We start from the raw sequence: 21,508 nt of genomic DNA on the forward strand, positions 1-21,508 counted from the left end.
CGTAAATCAAGTCTGCATAAGACCTGTGGGAAAACGAGTTATGGTCTGATGAAACAGAGGTTGACATTTTTGGCCATAATTCTAAAAGCCATGATGGACACAAAGCCTACACTGCACCACACCAAAAGTGCACCAGACCCACCATGAAACACAGTGGAGGCAGCTTTATGCTTTGGGGATGTTTTTGGCATTTAGAACTGGGGCTTTAGCCAAAATAGGAGGGAATTATGAAAACATACAAATATCGTTCAATTCTGCATCAAAATCTCGAGTCCTCTGCTAAAATAATGAAGATAAAAGGGAATTTTGCCTTTAGTATCAGAACGACTCTAAGCATACCTCCAATGTGACAATGAAATAAAGCTGGTTGAGGCCAGATTAAAGTTATTGAGTGTGTTGGAGTGAGAATTCTTCTTGTGCTTCCCATCTAACTACAAGATGGCAACCTGATGAGTTAATTCTCCCCTAGTTGTTAGAAAATGCAGTAACAATAACACCAGCCAGGCTGCATTTTAATTATGAAAGATTGTATTACGCTGCTCAGAATTATTTATCCTCACACTCCCACATCATGGTTTTCTACAAATGCCAACATTAGACATTTGTTTGAATCTTGGGCAAACGAAAATATAAAGAGAGACTTGCCAACGAGATATGGCAAGATGCCAGTTTCCTTTTGCGGCGTGCAGTCAGTTCAGTTTGTTCTTCACAACTATTTTTCACAAAGTAAGTGAATGACAAACATGTTGCCTCCCTTTGGAGGGGACAATTATATTTCATTGTATTATTTTTTTTTAAGATCTGCATATTATTTGTAATGCTTTCAATATATATATATATAAATATATATATATATATATATATAAAAATAAGTCAGTGAGGCATGAAATCATAATCATGTTAAAAAATCAAACAAATGTCATGGACTAGTCTGTCACTAGTTACACAAGTAACCGAATAAAGAGGGAACAAGCCTTATTAAGGGTGTAGACCACAGTTGATTCTTCCAAAAGTTAATCTCCAGGTTACCTGGCATGGAGAACATGCAGCTTGAAAGACACTACATTCCTGATTAATTATATACTGCCATTGCTCTTGCTTCCTGGTGATACTCCTAATCTCACAGGTGCATGCTCTACCAATTACAAGTCAACACTTCAACACTGGAGAGGTCAAACTAAGTAGTCACTTCTCACTGCAATAGACAAAAACATACCAGACCGTCGTGAATTTAGATAAAGTCGACATGAGACCAGACAATATCACAACAAGCAATAGCTTTTCTCCAACAATAGCACTCGTTTAGACTTACTCAGCAAGTTAAAACAAGAACTAAATTATTTGAAATATATTAAAGGGGTTTCCCAGGACCAGGACTTTAACATTGATGACCTATCCTTAGGATAGATCATCAATCTTTGATGGGTGGGGGTGCTATACCCAATTTCCCTGCTAATCAGCTGTTCCCGAGGCCACCGTCGCCAGAACTACTTAGATGCGGTGCTGCACAGTCGAGCTCTATCGACAGAATAGTGGTCACGGCAGGGTACTGTATGTACATCCCCTATTGATTAGTGCAGCACTCAGCCATGGCCACTAAATAGTTGATAGAGCTGTGCTGTGCTCCACATCTAAGAAGTTACAGCCGCGCCCTCACCGATCAAAGATTGATGATTGCTCCTTAGCAATCTAAGGTCATCACTGTTAAAGTCTCGGACAAACCCCTTTAAAGATCAAACTTAAAGATGTGGTCCACTAAAAAGCTTAGTGGCTACATCCAATTAAAGCAGGGAAAGAAGGCTTTTTCTAAATACCTTCTTTTACCAATTCAGCCTATGAGCGGCGCTATCGCTGTCCACTCATCTCCATCACGTGACCTGGGCTGCTGTGGTCTCTAGTATCCGGTGATGTCACATCAACTTCTGGAATTTGAAGTTGACCCAACATCACCGAGGCGGACCCAGTCTCCCTGAGTGACTATCTCTGGGCATGCAAAGGTCAAATTATGAAAATTGAGTCACGGCCCAAATATTTCTGGACCCAACTAAATGGTAGATATGATTTGGTAACAATATAGACACAACCTGTAATTTGATTTTTAGGAGAGGTAATTGTGCATCATTCCACTGGAGATGTAATAAAGTCTTGACAACTCATGTGATAGTCCCCAAAATGCTGTGCTTGCTACACACAAAATCATCTAGCACAACTAAGCATATCACCATCACGATTACTGTTTACATGAAGTCGTCACAAATATTTGGGTTGTGGTGTATGAGAGTTACCAGGTTACAGTACTGCTTCTCCCAACTGGAAAAGTGCACTGAGAAAAACAATGTTGCTACTTGGCTCCAAGGGACCATGCAGAGGTTTCACTATTCCCTGAACGGGCCCTTAACTCAAACAAAATGATCACAGCTACACAAAATTGAACACTTCCTTAAGGATATTTTCAAATAATTACTACTCTTAACATCTCTTGCTATCATTAAACGTCTATGTGCGAGATCAATATTTACAAAACACTGACAAGTATGGCCTTCCATTCCTAGAAAAATTGTCATTGCATGTCCGGGGGCAACAGCGCCAACAGGTCTGACAAGTAAACATTATCAATCTACAGACCATTAAATTTTTTATATTTGAATTTATTCTATGCATGGTCTATTGCTGGTTGCAGAATGAGTCAACTAAGAAACCATCAGTGAGCTTGCCATGACAGCATGACAGGGAATTTGCAACTCTTATCTGTAGGTTTTTGAGCTCCTCTCAGCTGAATTATCACAGAAGTTAGATCACATCATTGTTGATTGTGAAGGGAAATAAAGCGCCTGTAAAAGCAAAATGGTGCAAAATTTTTACTCAGTCCAATTGGAAAAATGATTTTTAGCTCCAAATACATGCATTTAAAGAAGAACTTCTATGAATGTTTTATTCTCTAAACCTGTCTAAAAGGTATATATAATGTAGTATGAATGTGTTAATATATTCATTGATCGCCATCTTCTCCAGTTTCCAGCAAAACTCCGGTCCTCTTCTAGGTCACATGATAGCTGTTCAGACTTGCTGAACCACATTGGGATCTATGTGAGAAGTATGAACTGTAATTTGCTTTTATTGTGTAAGCGACGTTCTGATGCTCAATAGACTTAGGGTAAGTTCACACAGTGCGTTTTTCGCGGCATTTTTGCGCAGTTTTCGGGTGCGTTTTTGCTTGACTTTGCTTCCCCAGAAAAGTCTGAGTTTTCATTTTTTTTTCAATTTAAGTGTTTTATTGGTTTTCATGAAAAAAAAAAGGACAACAACACGGGTCATGTCATACAGATACATATTGCATAACAACTATGAGAACCAGGACCATGAGGTCCAACAGGTAAAGGAAAGAAGGGAAGAGAGGGGGCTGGAGGGCATTGCACATAGGCGATATTGTGACAATTATCCACTACAACACCTAGAGAAGCTCCTGGCGCACAGAGTCCCCCTTCCACCCGTCTCTCACTCTCCTAAAGGAAACTTACCATAAAAGAAACTCCTAAAAAGAAAGGTCAGAAAGTGGAAAGAGAAAGGGAAGAAAACAGAAAGGGAGAAAGAGTATCGAAAGAGGGTGCCATGGGTCCTTCACCTGCCCGCCATGTTTATGTAAGGAGGTAAAAGGTTCCGATCAAAAAGGGGATTTGGGTCATGTCATGGGTTTGAGCCAGATCCTGCCAAATAAGACTCCCAGTGGGACCATTTTGTGACCACAGACTCTGCATCCCCCCGCGACTGGGCCAGAACCCTCTCCATCCGGTATATTGCATTCACCTCGTCAGTCCACTCTTCCAGGGTGGGGGAGTCTGCCTTCTTCCAGTGACGGGGTATAACCGTCTTGGCCGCCTGTAGGAGGTGTCGCAGAACAGATTTTTTGTACGCAGCCTGCGGCATAGGGAACATGTAAAGCAGAACTGCCTCAGGGTGTCTAGGCACGGTCACTCCTGAAACCTCTTTGATCGCCTCTAGCACCCCCTCCCAAAAGGACTGCAAGGCTAAGCACGACCACCATATATGCGTCATGGTGCCCCCCTGGCTTCCGCACCTCCAACAATTGTCTGGGGTCTCAGGCCACCACCGATGCAGGAGGGAAGGGACCCGATACCATCGTGATATAACTTTATAACTGGTCTCCTGGGACTTAGTAGCAGTCACCGACTTGTGTGACAAGTGGAAGCATCGCCCCCATTGTTCTCTAGAGAATGTTTGGTTGAGTTCCCCCTCCCATGCTCCGCAAAAGGGGGGGAGATCATCCAAGCCCCCGGAGACCAGCAATTTGTATATAACTGAAATGTTGTGATTCGGGGCAGTCGTTGTTGTACACATGGCCTCATAAGGGGATGGAGAGAGTGCAAGCTCGTGCGTCTGTGTGAGTGATGTAATAAAATGCTGGAGTTGGGCGTATTCGAAATTGTGGCGTAGTTTTTGGGGTTTCTCCCCTAAAATCGTAGAGAGTGGTAGTGTCCGTCCCTGTGGGGCAATATGGATGAGCCGAAGAGGCGTCCGTTTAGTTCCTTCCAGGAAGCGAGTGACAGAGGCACCCGGAAGAAAATCCGGACTATCGGTCACCGGCATCAGCGGTCCATATGCACGAATCAGATCGCATTTCCTACCAGGGGCGTGTATGGTGCGCAGAGTCTGCTCGATACTGTACCCCACCACCAATTTGCGACGGTTCAGCCGTGGCCACGTCCAAGGCAGAGTTGGCGCCGACAGAGAGCATAGATCATGGGCCAGACGCACCCATAGTTTAGACCCCTCATTATGCAACAGGTCCAGGACACGGGCATGGGCCACTGCTAGGTGATACTTTCGGCAGTCCGGCAGTCCCAGCCCTCCCGCGTCCTTTGGTCTGGTCAGAACACTACCTCGTATTCTGGGTCGGCCCTTGGCCCAGACAAACTGGATAAATAGTTGTTGAATTTTGTACCAATATGACGCGGGGATGTGGACGGGTACCGTCTGCAGAAGGTATAATAAGCGAGGCAGTACTGTCATTTTGAGGGCGCCAACCCTACCAAACCAGGACACCACCCCCTGATGCCAGGTGGCTAGATCCCTCTCTGATTTGATAAGAAATTGTTGGAAGTTAAGTGAAAACAGATTGGACAGGTCGGATGGAATGGTGATACCCAGATATCGGATACTGTTGTTTTGTGGCCACTTAAAAGGGTGTTTGGATTGTAGGCAAGAAACTAGATTTGGAGGAAGGGAGACATTCAAAGCCTCTGATTTATCGAGGTTTATCCGGAAATTGGACCATCTTCCAAAATTATCCAACTCTGACATTAGGGATGGGAGAGCCTCAAGCGGGTTAGTGAGATAAACTAAGAGGTCGTCGGCGAAAGCCGAGCATTTATATTCATGGTTCGCTATCTTGATCCCTTGGATGTCTGGGTTGGCTCGCAGGGCCGCCATGAGATGCTCCATCACTAGGATGTATAGAAGAGGGGATAAGGGGCATCCCTGTCTCGTCCCGTTATGGATGGTGACAGTGTCCGATAAGGTGCCATTGATTTTTATACGCGCCGACGGGGTGTGGTACAGTGCAAGTATTTTAGCCGTTAGGTTTGGGCCCAGCTGCAGGTGATTTAATGTTTGGGCGAGTGACTCCCATGAAATCCTGTCGAAGGCCTTCTCGGCATCTAAGGACAGGATCATCAATGGTATCCCTCGGTTGCGAGCAAATTGAATAATATCTAGAGTTTTAAGGGTATTGTCTCTAGCCTCTCGTCCCGGGACAAACCCAACCTGGTCTAGGTGGATCAGATCCGGAAGGAGAGGATTGAGCCTGTTGGCAATAAGTTTAGCATAGCACTTAATATCTACATTGAGCAGGGAAATCGGTCTATAGCTACCGCAAACGCCCGGGTCCTTGCCTACTTTGGGAATGACTGTGATGTGCGCCGCTGTAGAGTCTGTTGGAAAGAGGGCGGTGTCTGAAATTGAATTAAAAGATTCCAACATCAGAGGCGCAAGTAGGGTCGAAAAGGATTTATAGAATTTTGCTGTTAGCCCGTCCGGACCTGGACTTTTATTGCCAGGAGCACTCTGGATAACCTGCAATAATTCTTCTATCGTGAACGGGGCCTCAAGATTTTCTAATATGGCACTATTCAGTTTTTTAAAGGGGGAAGGGGGGGCATCTGTTGAGGCGTTGGGGGACGCCCTAGGAGGGGGTAAATTGTACAACCTAGAATAATAGTTATGAAAGGCATTTGAAATCTCAGGGGTAGTATGAACCAGGCCACCCGATGAGTCCTGAATATGTGGAATCAGGTTTGTTGCCCTTTTGGTACGTAACGCGTTGGCTAGCATTTTACCTGGTTTGTCGCCGAACTCGTAGAATGTGCTCCTACCCAATTGAATAATGTGACTATATGAGGAGTCCAGTAATTTCCTAACCTCCAACCTCGCTCTTAGAAGTGCTTGGAGTGTCGAGGCCGCCAGAGCACGTTTATGGAGGAGTTCAAGTGTTGTGACTTTTTGAAGAGCGTCTTTAATGGCTTGTGCCCTACTTTTTTTAATTCGAGAGCCGTGTTTAATGAAAGTCCCACGAAGGACACATTTTAGGGCCTCCCACTTAAACACAGGCGCAGTGGTGTCTGATGCGTGGTCCCCCACAAAATTTGTGATAGAGGAGCAAATGTCTAAGGTGCAGCCTTCATCCAAAAGCAGTGACTCGTTAAGCCGCCAGGATCCTGCCGTCTTTGCCATGGATGGAACATGCATGGAACAGAACACTGGAGCGTGATCCGACCATAGGATGTTTCCAATCCCGGTATGGGACAGCCAAGATAATACATTGTGCTGCACCAGGATATAATCCAAGCGGCTGTATGATTCCTGCGGGTGCGAGTAAAAGCTGTAATCCCTGTCCGAGGGGTGCTGTATGCGCCACGCATCATACAGTTGAAGCTGTAATAAAGATTTTTTAACTCGTTTAATTAGTGCATAGGAGAGGCTTGACCGACCCTTGGAGTTATCCATAGCCGGATCGAGCGTGATGTTTAGGTCCCCACAGAGAACCACTGAGCCCCTAACCAAAGGGAGGGCCGAACGTACCAATCTGGCGACAAAGCAGTCTTGGTTCTGATTAGGTGCGTACGCATTAATTATAGTAAATTCCTGTCCACTAAGAGATAATGATAAGACAATATAACGTGCTGCCTCATCTATTTTAACGTCCAATACTTGGTGAGGGAGTGATTTGTGTATCCCTATCGCCACCCCCTTTGAACGTGTCTCTGGATTGTTGGCAAGAAACCATGTGGTGTAGTATTTGTTTTTAATCTTTGGGGTGTGGTTAGTTTTAAAGTGCGTCTCCTGGAGGCAGATCAGGTGTACCTTACGCTTGTGCAGGTGATAAAGGATCTGGGCCCGTTTCTCTGGGGTGTTGAAACCCTTCACGTTGAAGGATGCAATATTCAGGTCTGCCATTTAGAAGGGAATCCGGATGCTGCAATGGAAGGGTGGCAGGTTTGCAGTTTTGGTGGACGGTCCCCATGGCGAGGTCTAGTACAGAGAAAAAAGATTAGGAAAAGGAGAGAAAAGAGGAAGGAAGACGATTCAGAGGAACAAAACAAAAGCAGAGGGAGAGCCTCCACACTTAACACTAAGCAAGTTAATACAAACAACAGGAGCATGTCCGCCGCACACCGGCGGGGCAGGGGCTTCCAACCTATTGGGGGGAGAATCTGGTCAGACATCACCAAAAGACAACTCCTTTCCAACTGAGCATGAATATAGTGAGGCAAAAAAAAAACATTAGCATGGTACGAAACCATCGGCATCCCATATAAATCAATATCATGTACTATAGATATCTTAGAGAGGTTCCTTCAGGCGCGGTCCGGACTACCGCGGCTCAGATGTGGGTGTCTCTTGCCCCGGAATCTCTCCTCTCTCCGCGGTAGTCCCACAGATTGCCGATTTGTGGAGGGGTTCTCAAGAGGACCCGTGCGCAGCCCCAAACCCCATGGGCGGAGCAGCGTGTTAGGCCACTGGGGGAGGAGAATCGGCGGCAAGCCAAGGCCCGACGTAAAAGAGGGCAAGTCCTCGGGTGTACGGAGGGTGAAGTACTTCGAGCCCTGGCGGACCGAGAGGGAGAAAGGGAATCCCCACCGGAACTGGATCTCTTTATCCTTTAAAACATCTAATAGAGGTTTGAGGGCCGCTCTTTGAGCTAGTGTGTGGCGAGAAAGGTCCGGTAAGATTCTAATAGGGGTCCCATTATAGGAGAGGTCAGCTTTTTTCCTGCTTGCCAGTAGGATCGCCTCCTTGAGAGCGTAGAAATGGACCCGGCAGATAACATCCCTTGGGTGGGGGTCCTCCGGATTGAAAGGGCGAAGTGCTCTATGAGCTCTGTCCAACTCTATTCTGACCCCTGGCGGGCGCCCGAGCAGCCTGTTGAAAATTGTGGTGAGCACCGATGGTACATCCACGGAAGCAATAGATTCTGGCAATCCTCTGACACGGAGATTGTTTCTCCTATTGCGGTTCTCTAGGTCGTCCATATTTTGCTGCAGGGAGAACAATTGTTTGGCGTGTTCTGTCACTGTAGCTTGTAAGGCATGGATAGAGGTAGAGTTATTTTCTTGTATCGTGGAAACTGTATCCACTCTATCTGTTAGAGATGAGAGTTCCGCTCTGAATTGGGCAAATTCCAGCTTGCATTCCGCAACAACTTGGTTTGCTAGAGCCGCGATGTCACTTTTGGTAGGTATCGCCTGCATGAATGCCCGGAGGTCCGCCAGGGAGGCCGGCCTATCCTCACCCCCTGCAGTCGGCGAGAAGGCCACATGGGAGGTGTGGAAGCTTGATTGTGGCCTGTATATTTGTGGTCTCCCCTCTCTCGGAGTTGCGATCATGATTGGGGCATGAGGTACCATTCGAGTGTCAGGGCCCTCTGGAAGCAGGGTGGGATGCCTCTCAGGTGTGGCTGGGTGCTTGGCGGGGGGACTGTCTGCCCATGATGAGCCAGTGGACCATCTGGCTGGGGAGCTTGATGCTGCCTCCTCCCTCTGCAACACTTCTTGCATGACAGCCTCCTCTTTCTGCATGGGGGACTCCCCATCCCCCTCTCCCATATGTAGGGGGCAAGCGTCCCCAGCTCTCTGTGAGACCCCGGGCTCTGTGTTTCCACCCCTATTGGGATCGTAGTCTGGGGTGGAGGGGGGGGCTGGACAGACTCCAGCTATTCCCTTCTGTGACTCCGGATTTTCCATCAGGGGCAGAGGCGACTGGTGTTTCAAGCATCGTCCTCCCCCTCCCTCTTGTGCGACCTGGCCGCCGCTTGTCAGCTGCTGCAGCTGCAGGGTCTGGGGCCTGCTTACCCGGTCCGTCTTGGCTGGGGAGCTGCTGCGGCGGCCATCTTGGAATGGCGCCGCCGCCGCGCCAGGCTTCTCCACCTCCGGTATGGGGGTCCCAATCGCTCCGGTCCCATTCCTCCGGGTCTGCGCTGGGGTGCCTCTCGTTTCCTCTGGTGCCCGGTTTCCGCTCGCCGCCACGTCGGATTCAGCCGGATAATCTGGTCCCTGGGCAGGACGCATGGAGGCCCCAGGTTTTTCACTCCCCGGATTGGTGAAGTAAGCCTCCATAGTGGGCTGTGGGGACGTCGGGCGGGCAACAGAGCGGGACCGGGCCTTCTTGGCAGCGGTACGCACCATTTTGGTGTGGGGATGCCGGTGGATCGTGGAATTCTGCAGCGGAGCTCAGGAGCTGCACGTCTCTACATGGCCATGTCTAGCCACGCCCCCTGAGTTTTCATTTTAGCTGTCTGCACACAGCGTTTTTTTTTTTTCAGCTGCATTTTTGTGGTGCCACAAAAACGCAGCATGTCAATTATTCCCGCGTTTTTCACTGCGCTTTTCATCCATTGAGTGCAATGGGATGTTGAAAGACGCAATGAGAAACGCAAATAGCTGCGTTTTGGTGCGTTTCTAAGACCAAAAACGCAGCTATAAACGCAGTAGGTGGGTAGTAAAGTGACATGTACAGGAAGAGGATTCCTTCTGTCAGTAAATACAGAAGCGTGAATCCTCCCGGTACCATCACCGCCGCTTCCACCTCCGGTCCTGTGCATGTATGCTGCCATGCGGCGCCATGTTCGGGCGGGAGGTGGAAGCGGCTGCGAAAACAAAAGTGAACAGTAGAAAAAAAAAAAAATTCATACTCACCTGTCTGCAGACTCCCGGTGCCATGCCCGCTCCCATCTCCTCTCACGGTATCGCCACCCCTGTTCCGGCTGTGTGCAGACGGCCGGGACACCTCCGATGGATGCAGGACCTGGCGATGGATCACCTGATGCAGTCACCTGACGCATCAGCTGATCGTAAGTATCGCGGTGACGCGGGCGCCCGGCCGGTTTAACCTATCAGCGGATGCATCAGGAGACTTCATCCCTGATTACCGGAAGCTGCTGCAGCGATCGGACGGGATCAGACTCAACTCTAGGAGCTGCCGGTAATCAGCACATAAGTGAGTATTTTTTTTTTTTTTGCACCGATGCATCTGCTGATTGTATAAACGGCTTTTATACAATCAGCTGATGTGTGATGTGCTTCAGCCCCTAGAACCTGACACATCATCCGATCGCTTTGCCTTCCAGCAAATCGATCAGATGATATTGGATCTGGATTAGACGGCGCGGGACCCTTGACCCAGGATTGCTGCGGAGGGGGGTTCTTTATTTCAATAAAGATGGAGTCACTAATTGTGTGAATATTTTTCTGTGTGTTGTGGTTTTTTTTTATCTTTACTAGAAATTCATGGTGGCCATGTCTAATATTGGCGTGACACCATGAATTTCGGGCTTAGGGCCACCTGATAATATACAGCTAGCCCTAACCCCATTATTACCCAGTGAGCCACCTGGCATCAGGGCAGCTGGAAGAGTTGGATACAGCGCCAGAAGATGGCGCTTCTATGAAAGCGCTATTTTCTGGGGTGGCTGCGGGACTGCAATTCACAGCGAGGGTGCCCAGAAAGCATGGGCACCCTGCACTGTGGATTCCAATCCCCAGCTGCCTAGTTGTGCCCGGCTGGACTCAAAAATTGGGCGAAGCCCACGTCATTTTTTTTTTTAAATTATTTCATGAAATTCATGAAATAATTAAAAACAAAAGGGCTTCTCTATATTTTTGGTTCCCAGCCGGGTACAAATAGGCAGCTAGGGTTGGGGGCAGCCTGTACCTGCCTGCTGTACCCGGCTAGCATACAAAAATATGGCGAAGCCCACGTCATTTTTTTGGGGGCAAAATCCTGCATTCAGTCCTGGATGGAGGATGCTGAGCCTTGTAGTTCTGCAGCTGCTGTCTGCTCTCCTGCATACACTATTGGATGGAGTATGCTGAGCCTTGTAGTTCTGCTCCCTCTGCCTCTCCCTCCAGCATACAGTCCTGTATGGAGCATGCTGAGTCTTGTAGTTCTGCAGCTGTCTGCTCTATTGCATACACTAGTGGAGAATGAAGAACATATTGAAGAAGGAAATGACATCAGACCTTTTTTTTTTTTTCAACAATCTTTAATGGCATTGTTCACTGATAAAAAACGCATAAAGACGCAGTGAGCAAAAACGCAGCAAAACGCAGCAAAAAACGCACCAAATTGCGTGCGTTTTTTGCCGCGGGTGCGTTTTTGTGCGTTTTTTGCCGCAAAAAACGCACAAAAACGCAGCGTCAAAAAAACGCAGTGTGTGAACCTAGCCTTACATTGTAAAAGTGACAAATGGTTTATACATGAACCCCAGTCAGAATTGCAGTGTCGTGGGTGAGTAGAGGACTGGAGCGGCGCTGGAAAACAGGTAAGACAGTGGTCGGTGAGTATATTACTACATTCACACTACATTACATGTACATTTACACAGTAAAACCAGGAGTAATTGCGGACTGCCTTTAACCCCTTCACCTCTAGCGATTTTCCATTTTTCTTCCCCCTTCTTCCAAGAGCCATATTTTTTTTCATTTTTACGTCAATATAGCCATATGAGGGCTTGTTTTTCTGGCCGAGTTGTACTTTTGAACGACACCATCCATTCTGCCCCATATTGTACTGGTACTGGAAAATGGGAATAAAAATTCCAAGTGCAATGAAATTGCAAAAATAGTGCATCAGTACGAGTTTGTAGATACCAAACATGAATAGTTTTACTTTTATCTAAGTGGTGGGAAAAAAAAATTCAGAAGTTTGTAAAAAAAAATAAATAAATAAATAAAATAATGGAATTATGCTTATGTCACCATTTTCTGAAACCTGTAGCAGTCTCACTTTTCAGGATCTGGGGTGCAGTGATGGTTTATTTTTTGCATCTTGAGCTGACATTTTTAATTATACCATTTTTGGGTAGATACGATCTATTGATCAACTGTTATTGCATTTTAATGCAATGTTGTGGTGACCAAGAAAACGTAATTCTGGCATTTTGATTTTTTTCTCACCACTCTGTGTACCAATCAGATTACTTGATTTTATTTTTTGATAGATCAGGCATTTCTGAATGCGGCGATACCACATATGTATTTTTTATTATTATTGTTTTATTTTCAATGGGGAAAAAGGGGGGTGATTTGAACTTAGGTTTTTTTTTTCATATTTTTAAAAATGTTTTTTTTACTGATTTTACTAGTCCCCTTAGGGTACTGTGTGCCTGCACAGTCTGATTGCCTGTACTGATCAGAGCGGTGCTTCAGCATCGGTCTGAACAGCAGAAATGCTCTGTTCCTGTGAGTGCTGGTGCTCTGCTGCCATTCACAGGAAGTGAGTCATGACAGCGACAGGGAGGCATCATCTGACCCCACGCTGACATGGCAACCCATTGATGCCCTGTGATCTTAACACGGGCGCACCGATGGCGGTGGATAACAGCGCCATCCCCACCGGAGCGCGTTAGATTGTGCTGTAAGAGTTTGACCGTGGGATCTAGAGGATAACAGGCGCGGGTGGATCAGAAATACACCTGTACCTGCTCGCTGCACAAGTCAGCTAATAAGATTAGCAGACATGTACCGGGAAGAATGCGGGTTCGCTGCATGAGCCTGCATTAAAGAGACAAAAACGGCAAAGGATGTATATGTCCTTGGTCGTGAAGTGGTTAAAAGCAAAAAGAACTATTCAAAAGTGATAATTTAACTTAAAGCAAGGAAATCCTTATGCATTGCCTTACCTATAAATAAATGATCTTTCTGAACTTCTGTGGAGGACAGAGTTATTCCTATATAAACCTATTTGCTTGGAACCCTACTGTAGCAACCCCTTAGAACCTAGTGTAGTGGATCTGCATTATATGACCAATCTGAACAACATACACAGCAAAAGGACTACTAGATTTACAGGCTACAAGCACCTTAACATCTCATTTTTTTTTTATTGTGTACACTGCTTCCCAGCTGAGCCAACGTCACAGAAATGGGCAATGAGCACGCCATGTGTATACAGTGTGTCCACCCATATCCTGTACACTGCCATTAACTTGACAATGGCGGCAGCTATAGGCATAGAAGTGGTGTCTAGGTATAGTAAAGTAGCCATGCGCTACGCAAGGAAACCACCTATAGCGCCACCTGGTGGAAAACAACAGAGTTAGCATTTTTATCTCGAAAACATAACAAGATAGAGACAAAAGTGAATTAAAAAATTGTAGGGAATCATCAATTCAATACGAATCGACACCTTGTATACAGAAATGCTATGATGTGAAACCCATGACCCCCCAAAACATTGAATGCTGGCCACGCATATGGAGCTCATTTAACTTTGCTGCTCAAAGTGGCCATCATCAGCTGCAATGCACATCTGGACTCTGGGCAGCATACTGTACCTTGCTGCACGTTGTGCAATATGTTACGTGGCACGTTTGCACAAGCATCTGTGATACGTCGTCGTAGGTCCTGCAATGTTGGTGGAGGGGTTGCATACACCTGCTGTTTGATGTGACCTCACAGAAAGAAGTCCAATCGGGTCAGGTCAGGTGAGCGTGGAGGCCACTCCATGCAGCCACCATACCCAATGACTTGTAGAAAGGTCTCCATGGGGTATCGCTTCACGTCTGCAGCCTTGTGAGTTTTACAAGTTCTAATCATAGCATTTCTGTATGCAAGGTGTCGATTCGTATTGAATTGATGATGCCCTACAACTTAGTAATTCACTTTTTTTCTCTATCTCGTTCTGTTTTGGAGATAAAAATACTAACTCCGTTGTTTTCCACCAGGTGGCGCTATAGGTGGTTTCATTGCGTAGCGCATGGATACTTTACTATACCTAGACACCACTTCTAGGCCTGTAACTGCCGCCGTTCTCAAGTTAATGGCGGTGGACAGGATATGGGTGGACACACTGTAGTCTAATCACTTGGTCTGTTAGTGCATTACAACTGTCCCTTATTTCTTTGAAACCTAAAGTAGTCTGCGGTCTGAAATCATGGAGACACATGAGGTTGCATAGGAGCTGTATACAAAAAGCATTAGGAGTTTTAATCAAACCTATGTTTAAAATTGCTTATTTGTCTTTAATACATGTACTGGAGCCATAAAAACACTGCCTTAGCATTGTCAGACAAAATGAGCATGGCTCAAAAAATTGGTTACAGGAGAAGCACAATATTATGTTATAAAAGCCGTTTTGTGTCACACAGAGCATGCAGTTAATGAGAGACTGATGGCCATGCCTGACAATGGTGACCAGCAATGTACATGCAGAACGCTAACACTTACTGGTACTTCCACATACTTCGAAGCAGCTTTTACCTGAAAATGCAATGCAATACTGAACAGTTATATAAATAATTACCTTTTTATGTTCTGAGAGTATTACTGAGTTAATTACTATTGTTCTAATTAAATCATGTTACCAGATGAAGCAATTTAATTTTTTCATTCACACTTTGTAATACCATCACCCAGAGACAAATTGGAAAACGTGCCTTTCTAAAAAATGAATGACACATCAGACTGAAAGCGATCAATGTAGATATTAATTTATATTCTACGGTTTCATTGGTACCTCCCTTAGCACAACAAGGTTTATTCAATCCACATATATTCACTGTTAGCAATATTGGAAGCTGCAGACAAAAGGTCAAACATTTCAGGCACTACAATCAAATAATTATTAAATATAATCAACCTTCCAATTATTTATTTTTTTAAAATAACTTTCTATACAAATTAACTTTCAGAATTATGCCCCTTTTGAGGGTCTATTGATCTAGGATGTCTGGGTAACATCTTTGGAAGCACTTAGGACTTTTTCACGTGATGTTTTGCACTAACATTTTTTGGTGTGCATCAAGAAAACCCTGATATTTACTATACACGTGGTCATAGTTCTCCATAGCCAGTGTCCTAAAATATACAGACCAATGATTCTTTTTGGCCTTTAGCTGGCTGGTATACATTAGTGTGACAAACAAAAAAGGTATGAACTAGGTTTATAGGCTATGATAAGCCATCCCACAAAGTCTACTTACAAAAAAGTATATGAGGTCAGAAAAGACAATTTAAGGAATACAGTGGAAACATCCCATGATGTCGCTGTCCAAACATAAACAGCTATCACTGACTCTTTCCTAGATTACCATGCAGATATGGATGCAGAAGAGCCTGTCATCACTGCAGAGCAAACACCCATGAGGCTTTCAAAGAAATGCTACCAAGAGAGCAGGCCACACAGTATTACAGGACACTGCACCAGGGCTCCTCTTCTTTCACCCTATTGAGGGACAATGGACACAATATAGACTAAGTCCTTTTTCTTTAATTATTGCCTCCCCCATGCAGCCTCCAGATAGGATTTTTTAAAAAGAAGCTGTAGTATTCAGGAGAAAGAATTGGGAGATAATTGCAGAAAAGTGGTAGCACACGTGTGGGGACAGCTGGACGAGAAAGATGTCCACCAGGAGGACAATATGCAGAGATAGGCAGTGAGTTGGGACCTAGTTTGGGTTGACAGTTTGCAGTCTCCAGTTAGAGGTTTATATTGACAATCATCTTAACAGGTATCTCCAACATAGGCAAACAATTGTGATGTGAACAAGACCTTTAAGACCATGCTTGTACTTTCCGTTTCATCTTTCTCCATATATCTTCATTTGCTAGGTTACTTTGGCTTCTACAACAATCCCAGTAATTATATTAATGGTTGTATGTATACAGCATATTTATTTAAGCTGTATCCAAAGCCATTGTACAAAGCAATGTGAACATGCGGACTAAGGTCCCACTCCTCCCTGATCTGCATGACCGTGTAAGACGAACATTACATACAACTATAGAGAAAAACTCATATAAAATCAGAAAAGGTAGAATATACTACATATGTTTTATTAATATGTTATAATTATACTTACAGTGAAAGAAAGGATTGATGAAAACAATGTCCCTTCGTCATATCTTGCCAACTTTGAAAGGACTCCTTCTAACACTGAAACAAACTTTATAAACACAAATAATTAATATAGTTAAATGTAAATCAAGCATAAGAAAAGTAGTGGCTATATTTGCACCATGACCCATATTTATGAGGCATTAACATTTTAGTAGTAAAATTCACACCTTTTTTCTTGCTCTCGAATTTCTGTTGAATTGTTTATTGTGCACTGCGCATACTGTCAGGATTCGATTGTATGTGCAGCATAAATGGCTGCATGCATGCAGTTTGCATAGTTGTGGTGAAATGGGGACCATACTGTCATTTGCTTCTCTCAATATAACATTGAGAGGCACAGATGAGAATCTAGTTAGCACATGATCGCCAGTATATAGACTTTTCTTTTCAGACAGAACCACCCCTATAACAATGGGACAGATTGATATTTATTGAAAATATATGGTTCACACTGAATACAATATTCATGAACTCCCTGTTCAGGTATTGCAATTTTTTATTGCAATTTTTCTTACTAGATAGTTAATGAATGTAGCACATTGCAGAAAGTGTTAAGATAGTCCCATTTTTAAAGTTTTAAATAATTTGTATAAAAAAAACAAACTGTCAAGACAATATGAAATAGCAGGATGCACGTATAGCACTAGGCAAACGTTTTTGGCAGGTGTGGAAAAATGCTGCTGCATAGTTAGAAAGCTATCAAAAAGATAAGGGTTAATAGTTTTTTTTTTTATCAATTACCAAAATGCGAAGTGAAAGCAAAAACGAAATCTAACTCCAATCAATATTTGGTGAACCCACCCTTTGTCTTCAAAGCAGCATCAATTCTTCTAGGTACACTTGCAAACAGTTTTTGAAGGATCTTGGAGAGGAGGTTGTCCAAACATCTGAGAGAACCAACCAAAAATCTTCTGGGTGTAGACTTAAGCGGGCTTTACACACTGCGACATCGCTAGCCGATGCTAGCGATGGCGAGTGCGATAGCACCCGCCCCTATCGTTATGCCGATATGTGAAGATCGCTGCCGTAGCGAACATTATCGCTACAGCAGCATCACACGTACTTACCTGCTCGGCGACGTCGCTGTGACCGGCGAACCGCCACCTCTATAAGGGGGGGTTCACTCGTCGTCAATAAGCGGCCGCCCAATCAAAGCGGAGGGGCAGAGATGAGCGGGACGAACATCCCCGCCCACCTTCTTCCTTCCTCATTGCTGGCGTGTGGCAGGTAAGGAGAGGTTCCTCGTTCCTGTGGCGTCACACGTAGCGATGTGTGCTGCCGCAGGGACGAGGATCAACTTCGCCCAAGCGACAGCAGCGATAATTGGGAGAGGACCCCCATGTTAACGAGGAGCGATTTTGGACGTTTTTGCAACGATCCAAAATCGCTCCTAGGAGTCACACACAACGAGATCGCTACAGCGGCCGGTTGTGCGTCACAAAATCCGTGACCCCCAACGAGATCGCTGTAGCGATCTCATAGCGTGTAAAGCCACCCTTACACAAATCCTTGTGTCTTGTCATGTAATGCACACAGATTCAATGATGTTGAGATCAAAGCTCTGTGGGTGCCATATCATCACTTCCAGGACTCCTTGTTCCTTTTTATGTTGAAGATAGTTTTTAATGACAATAAATTTAGAACCAATCAGACGTTTCTGTGTCTTATATGGTATTTAATGTCGTATAAGCATTTGCCCATCTTAATCTGCAGGTTAATGGCGCTTTGGCATTGTGCGGCAGCCACATTAAGAACTGCGCTGCTGGGAGGAAATGAACTTTAATTCTTCCGGCAGCCTCGGGTTTTCAATCATAGGGGCGCAACCTTAGTCACCACTCAGTGTATAGTGAATGGCACTGTAACCACAACCCCCTCCACTGACTGACAGCTGGCTTAGCATTGAATCAGTAAAGAGACGACTGTCAATCAGTGCTTGGGGCAAGGTTACAGCTACCACTTACTATGCACTGAGTGGTGCTGAAATCGCACTGGCCGTGCCTCTTTCACAGAAAGCTGGAGGTGCTGGGAGGAATAAAATTAATTTTCTTCCGGAAGTGGGACTTTCAGTGCGTCAGCCTCACAGCATCAGATTATGATTAACCTGCAGTTTAATCCCATAGCTGAGGGTTAATAGCTGAAATACAGCCCCAAACCTGCTGCTCGTACTGAGCTAATATCACTGATGGTCATCTTACGAGTTTAAGGGAAAGTAAGCATACATTTTCATTCATCTGCTGTATTATGTTTCTTTGACTGACCCCTGCATCCACAGTCCTCAACATTGCCCATTTCTTGATACTTGTTCAAAAGAGCTTGAACAGCACATTTTGAAACTTAAGTCTACATTGAAATCTTTGCCTGGTAGAGATCTTGCTAATGCAGTATAACTACCTTAAGTGTTGTTGCAGTACTCAGTCTTGCTATTATGTAGGACCTAAGACATTGAACTGTCTTCCACAAGCTCACCTTTGTTGTTCCTCAGCCCTTTTTAAGCAGCATACACAACAGTTTCTGTTGCAGCTGTTGACTGCGTGTCAGCCTAAACATGAAAATGATAATTATCATCACGTTAGATATAACTGGTTACACATACACCTGACTATAATCATCCAAAATCCCCGACAAGTGAATCTAAAGCAATTAATGCTGTTTTGAAGACAAAAGATGATCACACTAAATATTAAATTTAATTTACATTTCTCTTTTGTTCATTCACATTGCATGTTGTTAAAGGGAACCTGTCAGGTCCATTATGTGCTCTAACCTACAAGCAGGGTGATGTGTGGCCTAGAAACCGCTTCCAACCCCTCCCTGTGTCGTAATACTGTGTAATATGAATTTATAAAAAATGTTTTATAACTTACGTGTTCCCTATGTAAATAAGCAGAGGGTCTAGTCCCCAGGGCGTCACTTCGCCTCGTGGGCATTTGCATGCTTTCCGTGGTATCATCCCACTGTGGGCATACCACCATGGATTTACATGAGCGACGTCACAATCAGCTCCTGGAGATCCCACGCATGTGTGCTTGCCATTCGTGCAGCCTTCTTATCCAGGTGTTTACTTGTCGGTTTCACAAGCGCACTGCGCATGATCAGAAGACGCCTGCGGTTCAGACTATGCGCAGAGCGCGTCTAAAGCCAGCAAGTAAACATCCGGATAAGAAGGCTGCGCGAAGGAGAAGTGCGCACGCGTGGGATCAAGGAGCGGACGGTGATATCGCTCATGTAAATCCATGGTATCATATGGGCGTGATACCACGGAAAGCATGCAAACACCCACGAGGCGAAGCGACGCCCTGGGGACTAGCCCCTCTGCTTATTTACATAGGGAACATGTAAGTTATAAAACTTTTTATTATAAATTCATATTACACAATAGTGCAACATAGGGATGGGTAGGAAGGGGTTTCTAGGCCAAACATCATCCTGCTTCTAGGTTAGAGCGCATAAGGGACATGACAGGTTCCCTTTAAATTGATACTACCAACACTTCTATTATTAAAGCATTCTTACTTTGCACCTTTTGCCACACCTGCCTAAATGATTTACACATACACCAAAATATTTGGACTATAAGACAAACCCAACTTAACTTCAAGGTAAAAAAAGGTTTTGGATTAAATTTAACCAACAGGTTATTACAGTGTCCGGGAAGTGACGCTATACAGCTCTCTGCCCAGAGACTAGGAAGTAACAGGGAAAATGCATCGAGCCATTTCTGCATATTGCTGCTATACTGCCTCTTCTAAGCCTCATCAATCCAACAGATCTATCATGTTCCCACACTCTATTGATTATATGGCTGAACTAGTTTTATCTCAATCTAGAAATAAGCTACAGAATTAAAAAAACAGCTGCCGATCGTGGCTGCAGCAACAGTGTGAAAACTGAATATTTTTACACTGGAATTATTCTATATGGATAGTCACATACAAATTAAGTTTTTCATAAAAAAATTGAATGGTTATTTAAAACAATATTTAAAGATTTTTGTGAGAATATGCTAATTTAAAAAAATCCAGGCAAACAACCCCAAAGTTATTTAATTATAGTAATTATGTTTCCTATCAATGGACCAATAGGCTTGGAGTAAATATAAGTTTAAAAGGGATTGGTCAGTATATAAATGTATATAAAATATAGTTCAATATCTTCTCTATAATGGCCAATGCATAGGGAGAGTAGTCTATCTAATCTATTGACCTTAGGCAGTCAGTTCGCCCCCTTCAGGCATGTCAGACTGATACGGATAAGGTGGGCAGATCCCTTTCTGTGTCGGACTAAAATCAGGATAGCTATCATAATAGAGGTATAACAGTAAGTTTATTCAATTTGATTTTTTTTTTGTTTTGCAGAAAAACCCTGTTATGTTCCAAAATGTGATCTGCCTGTGTTTAAATCTTAAATTAGGAGAGAGAAGGCGCAATAGGGTATTACCCGATTTACTGGGTAAAAGGTATAAGGAAATGGTGCACTCACCTGGTCGGGTTGTGCCAGTCACAACCCCTTTAATGGCATAGGCGAGTGCTAAGGTGGTCCAGCAGCAGCCCTGTTGTACAAGCAAGACATCAAATTCGGGACTGGAGAAAACAGGTTTAACACCGCGCTTGAAGACCACGGACATCAGTGTTGAACACACAATTCTTTTATTTTACTTCATTCCTACGCGTTTCGGAGACCACAACTGCCTCCTTCTTCAGGGAAAAGAATTTTACAGAGACCAAGGAGGAGCCCTTAAAAAGGATATACAGAAAAAAAGAGGAAGAAAAAAAAAAAAAGGGAGAAAGGAAGAGAGATCCCTGGCTATGAGTTCACACGGTGAACTGACGTCATAGCCAGGGATCCCTCTTCCTTTCTCCCTTTTTTTTTTTTTCTTCCTCTTTTTTTCTGTATATCCTTTTTAAGGGCTCCTCCTTGGTCTCTGTAAAATTCTTTTCCCTGAAGAAGGAGGCAGTTGTGGTCTCCGAAACGCGTAGGAATGAAGTAAAATAAAAGAATTGTGTGTTCAACACTGATGTCCGTGGTCTTCAAGCGCGGTGTTAAACCTGTTTTCTCCAGTCCCGAATTTGATGTGTTTAAATCTTGTCCATCTTACATG

The 21,508-nt window shown here is 44.4% G+C and overlaps 1 protein-coding gene across 16 annotated transcripts in view; it reads right to left on the bottom strand.

Moving 5' to 3' along the window:
- Positions 1–21,508, bottom strand: part of CADPS2 (calcium dependent secretion activator 2) — a 914,362-nt gene that overhangs the window by 152,828 nt on the left and 740,026 nt on the right. For 13 of the 16 annotated variants that reach the window (XM_075345069.1, XM_075345070.1, XM_075345068.1 and 10 more), the window contains 2 exons: positions 16,373–16,456; positions 14,739–14,771 (listed from right to left, as the gene is read on the bottom strand). In XM_075345069.1, the coding sequence (XP_075201184.1) occupies positions 14,739–14,771; positions 16,373–16,456 (117 nt within the window). The remainder of the gene's footprint in view (positions 1–14,738; positions 14,772–16,372; positions 16,457–21,508) is intronic. The other 3 variants (XM_075345064.1, XM_075345075.1, XM_075345065.1) reach the window with 1 other exon arrangement.

The sequence above is a fragment of the Anomaloglossus baeobatrachus genome, chromosome 4, assembly GCF_048569485.1.
Source record: "Anomaloglossus baeobatrachus isolate aAnoBae1 chromosome 4, aAnoBae1.hap1, whole genome shotgun sequence".
Lineage (NCBI taxonomy): Eukaryota > Metazoa > Chordata > Amphibia > Anura > Aromobatidae > Anomaloglossus > Anomaloglossus baeobatrachus.